Source organism: Lonchura striata, chromosome 3, assembly GCF_050655825.1.
Source record: "Lonchura striata isolate lonStrDom1 chromosome 3, ASM5065582v1, whole genome shotgun sequence".
Lineage (NCBI taxonomy): Eukaryota > Metazoa > Chordata > Aves > Passeriformes > Estrildidae > Lonchura > Lonchura striata.
The window spans coordinates 65,048,411-65,061,448 of NC_140705.1; the positions used below are offsets into that span (position 1 = coordinate 65,048,411).

Genomic DNA, 13,038 nt, shown 5'->3' on the forward strand with positions numbered 1-13,038 from the left:
TAAATCAGCTCAGATATTGACACAAGGAGAAGACACCCCTGGGGCAGCACTCACTGCAAACCCGCATCTGAGTGAGCAATAGTTAAATGTTTGTCCTTGCCTCTTTCTTTCAAAAGTAGGGCAAATATCTATAGAGTTCCCAGCGGGGAGGTAATCTAACTTTAACTTTCATACAGTCAAGTAAAACACCCGAGACCTGTGTTAGGGATGCAAGCAGGTCGTCTGAATTATGATTATTCAATCTGGTATTATTTTAATCTGGTATGCCTCTCACGTGCTTCATTTAGGTTCATCTTGACCTGAAAACTGCAATCTCAATGCCTTTTTTGTCTTTATCTTTACAGGTGATTTACCTTATTGCAGTTAATTTTTTCTGTTTTGTTTTTTTCCCCCCAAATATAAATATTTATTTAAATAGCGAAGCCCTGCCCGTGAGGCAGAGCAGCAAATTTCATTGTCTCGAGTCTCCTGAGCATGATCTGGGTCCCCGTCTAGCAGCAGCCTCTTGCTTTAACTCTCACTCTTGCTAATTGAGGAAGGGAGATAATGAATTAAGAGCCACGAGAGGTGAGAGCCAACACCTCCCCTGCAGCCGCAGCGTGCTCCGGGTGATGTTTCCTTACTCGTTTACAAGACAATAGCCGAAAAAAAATTAAGGAGGGGGAGAAAATGACTGAACCTTCTGTATGAGATAATGGATGAGCCCGGGATGACCTGTTTTTTTTCCTTGCGGTGGAGCGGTGCTGAAGACAGAGGGCACCCGCGCCCAGCCCACAGCCGTCGCCCCGCCGCCAGCGCGCCAGCTCGGGGCGGCCGGAGAGCCGCCAATGCCCGCTCCCAGCAGGCAGGGAGCCACTGCCTCAGCCGGCCAGGTACGTCTCAGGGGTGACCCTCCGAGCGGACGGCGGGGCTCAGCCGTGGGACGGCCCGCGGGGCAGGCAGGGCAGGCAGATGGCCCCGGGGCTGCGGGGCTGCCCGCGGGAGCCTGCTTCGGGCGGCTCTGCCTCCTGCGGACGGCGGCTGCCCTGGGAGCGTCGCCTCCCCGGGACCGCGTCCAGCCCCCCGCGCCGCTCGGCGGACACGCAGCCCCGCGGCCCCGGCACCCCTGCCCGCCGGCGGGGAGAGACGGAGCGGCGAGCAGCCCGGGGCGGTGCGTGCCGCGGCGGGCTCCGAGCGCCGGGAGGGGTGTGCGGGTGTGTGAGTGTGTGTGCGAGCAGCGATGTGCGTGTGCCAGCCGCGGTGCGTGTGCATCCGGGGACAGCGCGGCGGCAGCTCCTGGCGGGGGGCAGAAGTTTTGGGGAAGCGCCCCGCAGTGCTGGCGGGCGGCCGAGCGGGCGGTGGCGGGGCCGGGACAGAGGGACACGGGAGCACCGAGGCAGCGGGCTGTCGGACAGCGAGACAGGAGGCTGCGGGCAGGGGACACCGGGACTGGAAGGCAGCGGAACGGGTTGCAGCGGGGCTGGGGCCCGCGGTCCGGCCGCTGTCCCGGCTGCCGGGCGCTGTCTCGGGTGCTGACGGCTCCTCGTGCAACAGGGACGCGGCCCGGCCGCGGTGGCAGCGGTGGCATCCTCCCTCCCAGCGCGGCGCTTCCAGCCGCCGAGCCCTGTCGCCGGGCTCTCCGCCGCTCCCCGCCCGAAGCCTGTCTGCACGGCAGGCGTGCTGGTAAGGCACATCGGGGCTTTGCCCACGGTTGCCTTAGTAACTAATATGTATTTTCTCCTGCTTTCATGTGTGTGTGTCCCTGACTGGATTACAGTTTTGCCCCATACACATGAAAAAGTTAATCTAAACTGTAGAGTGCTTTTTTTTTCTCCCTCTCTTCACTGACCTTTAAATGACATTTCCCGTGGCTGGCAGGGCTCGCTTTCTCTTTTTACCCACATTATGGATGGAGAAATGAAATGTCTAAACTGAGAAAGATGCCTTCGGGTAATCAGAACGCAAAGAAAGAAGCGCTTGTCACTCTGCTTTCAGGGCTGGGGCTGTGGGGCCGGGCTAGGGCTCTTCTCTGACAAGCTGCCTACCTCTGGAAACTTTTAAAACTTCCTGGGGGCAGAGGATGTGTGTGTGATATGGGAAATATCCACCCTGGATTGAAACACAGATGCAAAAAGGATTGTAGAAACTCAGCATATGTGAGTATGCATGATCGTATACCAAGGCAAATAAATACATTATTTAATCCCTCTTGAAACTTCTTGTTGAGTGTCTTATTGAATCACATTGCTCTAGGCTTTTGAGATAACAGTCATCTCTAACTGTGCAGGGCTGCTTTACTGAGCTCAGGTTTGACATCGATTTCCTGGTTAGCCCATTTTATCCCCTCTTTCTATGCCACCAGGTTAAAAGTCACTAGGATGACAGCTGTCCTGGCACCTTCAAGAGTGATGCTGTGAGGCTTCGCTGTCATGGTATTTGGAGCAACCTGGCCGTCATCGGGGAGAAGCAGATACCATTTCCTACATGTCCTTAAACCATGTGCAGGCAAGGGGAGCCCATGAAATTCGTAACCTGGGTCTGGATGACATCGTGCAACAAAATGATTGGTGTGCTGCTGGTCTTTTTCCCTGCTCTGCTCCTGGAGATGGAAGTGCTGCCCAAGAGTGGTGGTCGGAAGGTTCTTCTCTCTGCAGCCTCCTCACAGCGGTCAGTGGCTCGGATGGATGGGGATGTCATCATCGGGGCCCTCTTCTCTGTCCATCACCAGCCACCAGCCGAGAAAGTGCCCGAGAGGAAGTGCGGGGAAATCAGGGAGCAATACGGCATCCAGAGAGTCGAAGCCATGTTTCACACTTTGGATAAAATTAATGCAGACCCGGTCCTGCTACCTAACATTACCCTGGGCAGCGAGATCCGAGACTCCTGCTGGCACTCCTCCGTGGCCCTGGAGCAGAGCATCGAGTTCATACGGGACTCTCTCATCTCCATCAGGGACGACAGGGGTGGAGGCACCCGCTGCATTTCCGACTCGCAGACCCAGCCCCAGAGCAGAGTGAAAAAGCCCATCGCGGGGGTCATCGGCCCCGGCTCCAGCTCAGTTGCTATCCAAGTCCAAAATCTGCTCCAGCTCTTCGACATCCCCCAGATTGCCTACTCTGCCACCAGCATCGACCTGAGCGACAAAACGCTGTACAAGTACTTCCTCAGGGTGGTCCCCTCCGACACGCTGCAGGCCAGGGCCATGCTTGACATCGTCAAGCGTTACAACTGGACCTACGTCTCCGCCGTGCACACGGAAGGTGGGTATGGGACAGCCCCGCCTCGCCGGGCCAGCCGCCGGGGCCCGGGCCGGGGCTGCGGCTCCTCCCCGGGACAGCGCCGGCCGCTGCCGCCCGCGGACACCGCGGGGCCAAGGTGGAGAAGCGGGGGGAGGCTGCGGGGGTGCCGTTCCGGGGGCGGAGGGACTACCCCGGCTGCGGGCACCGGGAGCGGGGCTCGGCGGCTCAGGAACGCCCGCTGGGGATAGAGCGTCTCCCCGGCGCTGTCCCCATTCCCACACAGAGTGGTTCGCGTGTTTGTAAATAAAAGTTAACAGATGTGAGCAGCTGGATGTGGGGCGGGCAGCCGCTCCCCTCCGGCTGGGCCGGGGCAGGTCCGTGGGCTGATGCTCTCGGTCGCTACCATCGCTGGGAGTTTGACAAAACGGGATCAGGGCTCGTCAGGGACTCCAGGATTAGCTGCTGGCTTTACTGCATGTGAACTGATTCCGTGGGTCTGCGAATAGGGAGGAAAGAATCTTGAAAATCCCTCCCCGGCCCGGTAGTCCCTACAAAGCCAGGTGCCCTGGGAAAGGGCAGGCAGAGGCTCGTGCATCTTGTCTACAGCTTGAGCAATAGTCAAAGCTATTGCTCTGCACAATCTGTTCATAGTCAACAGGTCGTCTTAATTTTAAATATCAAAAGAAAAATAGCAGTAATAACGTTATTTTAAAGAAGAGACATTGGTTTATAGCCAGGTTTATAAATTGCAGCAGTAATTGCATTTGATAGAAAATAAACTTGTGATATATTACTGCGATATTTCTGTAGTCCAGTTGTGGTCCTCAAAATGGAACTTCTAAGTATAAAATTGCAAATTTGATGACGTTATTGCTATAGTTTTGCAACTATTCTGTTTATCTGAGTGTATCTCTTGTATGGATTTGATTTATGATTCCCTGTGCTTACTGAGCTGACTCCACACCTTTAATTCACACAGAGATGACTAAGTAAAATGAGGTAAGAACATATATTTTGATAAAAAAAAAAAAAGAATCTTCAGGAAGGGTTACATATTTACAACATTTTGAAAGGAACTGGATTGATCTGGACACCAAAAACAGAAAATGCTGCAATTTGAGTGGGCTGGGGGACAAGTGAAAGCATGAAGCAATGACCTGACATTTGCAGTTCATTTATGCCCTGTTCAGATGAGAAAATGAGCTGCTAGCAAGACTCCAACATTAGCTATTAAGATTCTCTATTGTTGACAGATATGATTAGATCCTGTGGAAGGCCAGGATGACAAATACACATGAAAGGGGTAAATACTTCGTTGATCTAAATAGCCATCTCTCCCTTCAAGGCACTCTGGGGTGCTCTGCTAACTCATTGTGCCTGAGGAGTTGCCTCAATGGACTGGCTGCCTCTCTGTCCCACTCGTGTTAACATTAGTGGACCTTACCTCTTTTGGAAAAGACAACACTCTTTGAAGGCTAATTAAAAAAAACAAGATCATTATAAGCAGCAACTTCAGTCATTGTTTGTGATAAATTTTAATTAGATACCTATTTTTATGAATGTTACTGACTGATGAAAAATAATTGTTGTAAGATATTTTTAGACTTCTGAAGTGATACTTTTGAAAATAGGGGTAGCCCACAGGGCAACACTCATCTTAGGAAAAGTCACAACAATTTCACAGATCATGCAGCTTGAGAGTAAGATTTGCTTTTTTATTAATCTGTGTCTGCCAATCCTTTATTGTTAAATTAAAGCAAAAAATGTCACTGAAATGATGTAACAAGCTTCAACTTTCGCATTTCTTTCCAGAAAGACAAGTTATTGACCCCACCCAATTGCTGTTGGGTAGATTCCAAATACTTTTTTTCCCTTCTATTTAAAGTGAAGCTAGTATTCATGAAAACCAGTGTAAATGATTGAATTTCCATTGTTTCAAATCCCATGCATTCATTTCATTGTTAAAGGCGAACTCATTCTTCGCAGACAACACAAAGCTACTCTGAACAATAGTCTGAGCAGAGCTGCTCCATCCATGCTATGTTTGGAAATATGGGGATAAAGTGTAGTCAGAAACATTCCTCCTCCACAATTACTCATAGGCCTCTACACAGTCTTTATGGTGGGCTGCAAAATGTGCTGGGAGGAATTCACGGGCATCACTGGTTGGAGAATCTCTTCAGCAGAGACTGAGAGGAAGGGGCATGTTTCTAGGAAATGCACAGGTTGACACTGTGAAGAAGTTAATTCTTTCCCCTTCCAAGATCCAGTTTGGCCCCCTTGCCAGAGCAGAAAAGCTGCTTTCTTCCTACCTGACCTCTGTTTCTCAGGGGATGGACAATGCTCAGCTCCTGTAGGCGCCCAGCCACAAGGGGATGCAGTGAGACCACTGAGCTGACTGACCGCCCGTGCCAGCGAGCCACACTCCGCAGTCCTCACTGACCCAGGGCAGGCTCCTGGAAACTGCCCAGGCAAATGAGCCCTTTTCCAGCCTGAACCATCCAGCTCCTCTGCTTACCCTTCCTCTGCTCCTGAAGCCTAACTGAAGCTGGCTAAATGCTGAAAACAATACCTGGGTACACAACTATAGCTTTAATGAGAATCAGAAATGAATTGCACATAATTTCTTGCTCAGGTTTATTAACATGAAGCCTACGCATGCCGTAAGAATGAACATAAAGAGTTCATCCATATAGGATGATGTCTTTAAATAGTTTGCATTTGACATGGAAGTTTATTCTTCATGTGCCAATATGATAATTAATTAGTGATGATGACTTTTAACTACACTCCACACTCTGGTACATGAAGCTGCATGGAGATGTGCCAGACCTGTTGGGGTTTTTTATACAGTGGTTTATTAAGAAGTATAAACATTATCTGGGTAAAACCTCCTACAGTCAATAAAATCTTTTTTCAAAGGTCCACATAACACATTGCTCCTTTTAGATTAAAATTTACATATAAAACTCCACATTAAAAAAAGAAAAGGGTTTAGTTCTTTTATTCTGTATCTCAGTTGAGCATAGTTGCCCATAAATGAGAGTCAATTTTTTTCCCAGAGCGGGCAACAGCCATTAAATGCTGTAACAAATCTGTGCATCTGTCAGTGTAAGGCTGTGTGTAAGTAGTTGCAAAGCATTTTCAAGGCTATTATTTTTTTAAGTTTTATTCAAAGATAATTCAATGTTGGAGTTCTTGGCATGTCTATATCTCAGATTTTAGGCTTGAAAGTCATTCTTATCTTGAAATGCACATAAGTGGATGCTGAACTTTGAGCCAAAGCTTCCTATGGAAATCAAAGGCATCAAAAAAAGCATTGGTTATAATTGGGCACAATACTTAGTGTGATAAGGGCAGAAGAAGTGACACTTACCAAGGATAATTTTCTAAGTGAGATATTCTGGTCTTTAGCAAGATAACCTCAGAGTCAGGTATTCTTAACTTAGAGCAGGCAGCCACTGGTGATTTGGTAACACTGTGAAGAATTAAGGGGACCCTTTCTTCCTTTCCTGGGGAAGAGCCCCCAGGCTACCTCCAGAAAAAGGCAAGACACAGCAAGCACCACTGCTGTGCTGCTTTCATTCTGAAGGCAGAGAAAATGAATTTCTGGGGTTGACACCAGAAAATGCAGAGTGGTTATGAGATCACTGTAGGTTACACTGACTTCCAAAACCCACAAGACATCTTCACCCTGGCTAGTGATTGGCATGAAGTCTCCAGCAAATCCTTCACTTTTACCTGTTCCTCTTGTACATGGAGCAGGAGAGATGATGGTGTAAGTAGTCCTTTTATTACCTCATCTTCTAAGTACCCCACTTCTGAACAAGCTAATAGAAATACTTAGCACCTGTGCCTGGATTCATTTCAATCACTGCCTACCTGTTAGCCTTATAAAATGTATGTGAGCATTCATTTGAATGCTGTTTATAATTGATGGACCATGCTTATGCTTTATTGTACAAATACCCCTTCATAAACAAGATTTCCGTTCCAACAGATTAACATGCAGACTTTGCAGAAGCAACTTTGGAAATGGAATGATTAAGATAATTGCACCAAATTTGTACTGTTTAGAAATTAATTTTAGAGAACAGTGAGATGTTTCTGGACTTGATTAAATTTTGTCAGATTTGTAGTGCCAGGCTGTTCCTTTTTCTTGAGTATAAGGCTTAAAATGAACTATGATGAAGCAGATGGCAAAATTGTAAAGACTTTCAGATCAAAGCAGATGGTAAGTATATTATCTTCACAATGATTTTTGATAACCTGACTGCTGCACACTATCCATTGTACATGGATAACCATAAACATGGTTATATGTGTTGGAAAGAGGATGGAAAGGAACTAGTCCTGTACTTTATTGCAAATTTCAGAAGAAATAAGTTAATTTAGTGAAACCCACTAAAGTAGCTTTAGATATGCTGGAAGATAACACTTCTGTTTAAAGATAAATGGGGCTCTATTGATCAAATAGCTCAAAGGAATTATTTTTATAAAATTGTGTTTAATTTCTCAAAGGTGTTTCTGACAATGTTTTATTATTAATTCTATGGTGTCACTCAATGATTAATAATTTTTGATAAAATTATTGTCAGGCAACAGAATAAGGAATTCCAGTTCAAATGTTTGGAATTCTAGAGAGTGCAAATGTTTCTAAAATTACAAAAATGGTCTTATTAGGAGCATTAGGTTAAGCTCATTAGTGGTATGAACTGTGCTGAGAAAAAAAATGCATATTTCAATCTACTCTGTTTTGTGTTTAACTTGTTTCACTAATCATCTTCAGAAGCTTTGTGACACAAAAAAAAGGAAAGGCATATATCCCAAGGAAAACAGAAATTAGCTTCCAAACAAGTATCCCTACATTGGATGGATCCCATTAATTTTATTAATTAGAAGGTGCTTGGAGAATAATTTTCATAGATTAACATTGGAAAAATTATGATTGATAACAAATGCTGTAAAGATCAAGACAAATTCTTTCTTGAAAATATATTGCTTTACATTGCTCCTAAATTCACAAATAGTATAGCTTTTCAACTACACAATTGGCAGCTGCATGAGTTATATCAGCTCAAAAGGTTCATCGAACTCCTGTGCCTGCCTTCTCAGCAATACTGCTAGACTTCATATTTATCAGTCAGCACAATGCATTCATTTGTGCTTTATTTTTTTGCATTATGTCCTTGCTATCAGATTTTTATGTCCTACAATCCTTGTTAACTCCTGCAGGTTTCTTGTCTCACTGAAGACTTTTAAAAATGGTAGATGACCTTAGGTTTCTCAAAAAGCTATGTCCAGATGCCTCTAAAATATACCTTTGAACCTTAGGTTCATAACATGGAGGTGCTTGCACTGAGGTTTCTTAGATAGAAAACAAAAAGCTAAAAATATGAAGTAAAATTGAGTAAATTCATATAACTAAAGAAGTGTCACACACTGAGAAAGATTCTTTAAGGGCCTGATACATCAGTGGGCTGGTAACTGTAGTGAGAGACCAGAAGCATTGCACCTGCCACATGCAGCCCAGAAAAATGCTGATCAAAGCCATTACTAACTGGGGCTCCCTGACCTGCACAAAGCAATACAGGGATTTCAGTTTATCTTCTGGGTGGCAGGAGTTCTTGCTGCATAAGCCACTGTCACAGATGGCAGTAATTAACATATGTGCCTGCAGCCTGAACTGGAGGGCCAGGAATTGATTGGACATGATTGCACCTGAAATTACTGTACTTTCACCCATGGGTATCTAAGGAATGCTAAGAGTTATCCCCAGAGATGGTTGGAGAGAGGTGTGTAAGGGACAAACGCCATCCAGCGGGCAACCAGCTCAGGTTTGCAGTCTAATATTTCAATAGTGTTTTCTCAAACACTATTATTACTGTTATTGCTATTAATGTGCATCTTAAAGAACATTTTCTAAACCTGATTTGCCAGCAGAAAGTTGGCTGTTGAGAGAAAGGCTGAATATGAAAAGAAACTAGAGCAGGACAGAGCACATCTGCACAGTCCCAGTCTGTAGCAAGTTCCCAAGCCTAGGGCTAGCAGCCACCTACTAATATTTCCTTTAGGAGTTTGTCCAATCCCATTTTGTATCATCTAGAATCACAGAATGGTTAACGTTGGAACAGAGCACTGGAGGTCATCTAATCCGGCCTCTCTGCTCAAGTAGGGTCCACTCAGGATTTTGTCCAGCTGGCTTTTGTATATTTCCTGAGGAGGAGATTCCACAATCTTTCTGGTCAGCCTGTTCCAGTGCTCAGTAACACTCCCAGTAAAGAAGTTCTCAGTCTTATAAATTAATTGTATCTTGTGTGAAGAAATGTTTCCTTAAAACTATTCTTTTTTAACTGCATTACCTTCTGAAGTTCATACAAAACTATTTATCATTTGTTAATCCTGATCATTATTCTGTACTTCTAATTCCAATATGAAATGTTGGCAAGCAGAGCTACATTCAATATTCAGGGTGGGGGTACGTCTGGTTAAACTCCCTTTTCAGGTAACAATTTCAGTATTGCTCTCTGACCTTTCCTGATAAACTTCCAGTTATCCATTACTTTTTTAATTACCACCATGAACTGAATGAATGTTGTCAGAGAATACCTTAAAATTACCAAAAAATCTTCTTTGTAAATGGCAAGGCTTACTTCAGATGTCAGTGCTGTTCACAGGGTTATCCTTATGTGTTACCTTTACTTTATTAACACAAATTTAATTTCCTACACTTTGGTTCCTATCTGTTAGCCAGTTATTAATCCAGGACCTTCTGTTATATCCTGTGTTACCTCTATTTCTGTCAGAGACTTTAATAAGAGAGCTCATCAAAAGCTTTCTTAAATCCTAAGTACTCTATAGTATTACTCGTATGATTACCTCCTCCAAAAAGAAGTCTGTTTAGCTTCTAAGATATATGGGGGTTTTTCTGAAAAGTTATGTTAGTTTTTCCCTGATATGATATATTTATTTATTTGTACCTTAATACTGTTTTGTCATTGTTCCTACCAATTATCTTTGTGAAGAAATATCTGAAGTCTGCAGAAATATTATGTCTGTTGTTTGCTGGATTGCCCTCTATGCCTCTCTACTCTCCATAAATTCAGTTAAAAATGAAAACTGATATGTGAAAGTATAACATTGCTTTTTCTACTTTACTGCTTGCTTTTGTGCTAAGGCCCCTGTAACTGGTATTAACATGCCACAATAGAAAATCAGCTGGTATTGGAAATTTGTTGAAGTCCACCTTATGAATTTGGATTTGTTCTAAAATATGTTCTATTGACACTCAGAGACAATGATTCATTTCTATCCTACATAAGGAATGACCATTGTGTGAGAACTCTCCTATCCGCCTTCACTGGCAGTGCAGACTGAGAGAATTAATTTAACTTTTCTGTTGTGGTTTTATCTTCCCTGAGTGCTCTCTTTATATAATTGGCTATCATTGAATATCAGGCTAGTTTCCCATTTCTTGAATATTTGAAGAATGATGGGTTATTAGATTCTATGCCTTTATGTCTCAGAATTGTTTAGTCTTGTTTTTTTCTGGTTTTGTATTTCAATTGTCAAGGTATATTCTGTTTTCTTTCCCTCATTAGGACACAACTTAGATTTTTCAAAGTATTTGTTTTAATTTTACTTATTTTGTTTTGTTTATTATAATAGCATTAGGAAATTTACTTTTTTGCTTTATCATGCCAGCTTTTATAATCCTTTTAGAACTTTGGCTCTGACTATTCCTGACTAATCTTTATGTAATTTTTTAGTATTTCACTCTTTTGGCTACTCCTTTTAATGTCCTTAAAATTAGCTTTCTCATCTTGATATAGTTTATTTTGCTTTGAATTAAACATTACTTTAACTGATTTTTTATTTCACATGTAGCTCTTTTTTGTCCAAATATCACTAAAGTCACAATTGCAGACCACATTTTGGATAGTTAGGTCTTAACAATTTGTATATGGCTTAAGACTAAATCAATAGTTGCTTCTTCTTTTGTGAGTTCAATGAGCAAATGAGTAACACAAGAAACACATGAAAAAGAAATCAATGCACAATATGTAAGGTTGCCTTCATTTTCCATTATCTAACCTACAGTCTGGCACTGCTACCTACAGAGCCAGAGCATCTTAATAGCATTTTGTGACATGGGCATTGTGCATCACAAGCTGTTTCCTCATTTACTGTGCCACTGCCTAAGTGGCTTGTGTCTACAAAAGACCAGTGTGACAGATATATTTTATTTTATTGACAAGTGATATTGTTTGTATCACAGTCATTTGTTCAAACAATTTCCATCCATAATCTCTCTTGAATATTTTTATAAACAAATGAATTATATTAACAGCCATCAATGATTTATAAGTCCCTTGAAAATTTGACAGTATTATTTTAAGCATGGGAATTTGGCAGTTCTGGTAGACAAAACAGAGAAAATCGTGTCCTGTGCTGGTGCAGAGAGCAAGTGTAGCAATAAGGCACCTATCAAATACTCATTGAAGTTAATTGGTGGCACCCTGTGGACTCCAGTGGATCCTGAATGGAGCTTAGCACAGCCATCAGATGTTGTCTTTTCAGGTTATTGAGCTGACAATACTTGGAAAGCTGTAAAAATCTGCAGGGGTTGTGAATTCCACATCTAGGTGTATGCCCTAGTTAATTCGGAGTAGAGTAAAATTGTGCGAAAAAAGAACTGTGTTTGTTGGATTTGCATAGATATTAGAGGATATTCAGATACATAACTTTTCCCTTCCAACTAGAAGGAGGCTGAATCTTGAATGAGTTCTTCTCATTCAAGCTCTCCAGTAAATTTAACTCTTGCTTCTCTTTGCGAAATGTGTGAGGAACAAGCCTTCATTTTCTTAAATTCAGTGGTTTCACCAGCAACATTCATTCTTATTAATCTGTGGATACAGACGGGTTTGCACAAGCTAATAATTTCCCAGACATTTATTCAAACAAACTCATCCTGGAAAACAGCAATAAGGACCAGACATGAATATTGTTTGAATGACAACTATTGGGACTCTGAATAAGTGTTCATAAATTCTCTTTTAAAATGTTTGGCCATGCTCCATTGAACATTGAATATATTTTCCTAGGTGGAGTAGAATATAAATATAAAAGATAAATTTGCAATTAATTGCCAGGAAGCGAGAAAGCCTTTGAAGACTGTTTTTAAGCCTTTCTTACCCTTGTGATGTTGTGGAAAGGCTTCAGTAAATAGAAATTTGACATGTAGAAGTACGTGATGGATATTGAAATTGGTGATCCTCCTAATGAGAATGTATTTCCCTAACTGCACGTTCCACATGAGTAGATTTCAGTCTCTTGCCAAAACAGCAAATATGTGAAACTGAATATTGGTGGTACTGTTGAGAAATGCTGTGTTATGAGCACTGGAAAACTGTAGGATTATTTGAGAGACTGGAAAGTAAAAATCCACTCCTATTGAACTATTCATAAAGGGTTACAGTGGGGCTGATGGCATTCTTTTGGAGGATTCCCTTATTTTCCAGGCCATATTTCCTGGGAGGATAAACCCATTCAGCATCGGATTAAAAACTCTACAGCTGTCAGCTATATGAAGCAAAGTGCTGAGCTGGGACAGCTGCTCCACTGGAACAAAAGCGTTGAAGATTTTGAGAAGGGGGAATCAGTCAGACAGCAGCCTTGACAGTGGCCCTGGCAGGCTGGGTGTCACTTAGTCCTTTCTTGTTCCCTTCCACCCTCAAGGCACTACAATTGTGGCTTTCAGGTGTCACTGCATTTCCAGTTAAATAGGCTTAACCTTCCTCTTTCAGGTGGATACCTGCAC

At 43.4% G+C, this 13,038-nt stretch overlaps 1 protein-coding gene across 4 annotated transcripts in view; it reads left to right on the forward strand.

Annotated features, from left to right (window-relative positions):
* The first annotated feature begins 348 nt into the window (after window positions 1–348).
* Window positions 349–13,038, forward strand: part of GRM1 (glutamate metabotropic receptor 1) — a 183,348-nt gene continuing 170,658 nt past the window's right edge. For 3 of the 4 annotated variants that reach the window (XM_021527017.4, XM_085575362.1, XM_021527016.4), the window contains exons 1-2: window positions 358–872; window positions 2,342–3,239. In XM_021527017.4, the coding sequence (XP_021382692.2) occupies window positions 2,477–3,239 (763 nt within the window). In that variant the 5' untranslated portion in view covers window positions 358–872; window positions 2,342–2,476. Of the gene's footprint in view, window positions 873–2,341; window positions 3,240–13,038 lie in introns of all 4 variants that reach the window. The other variant, XM_021527014.4, reaches the window with a different exon arrangement.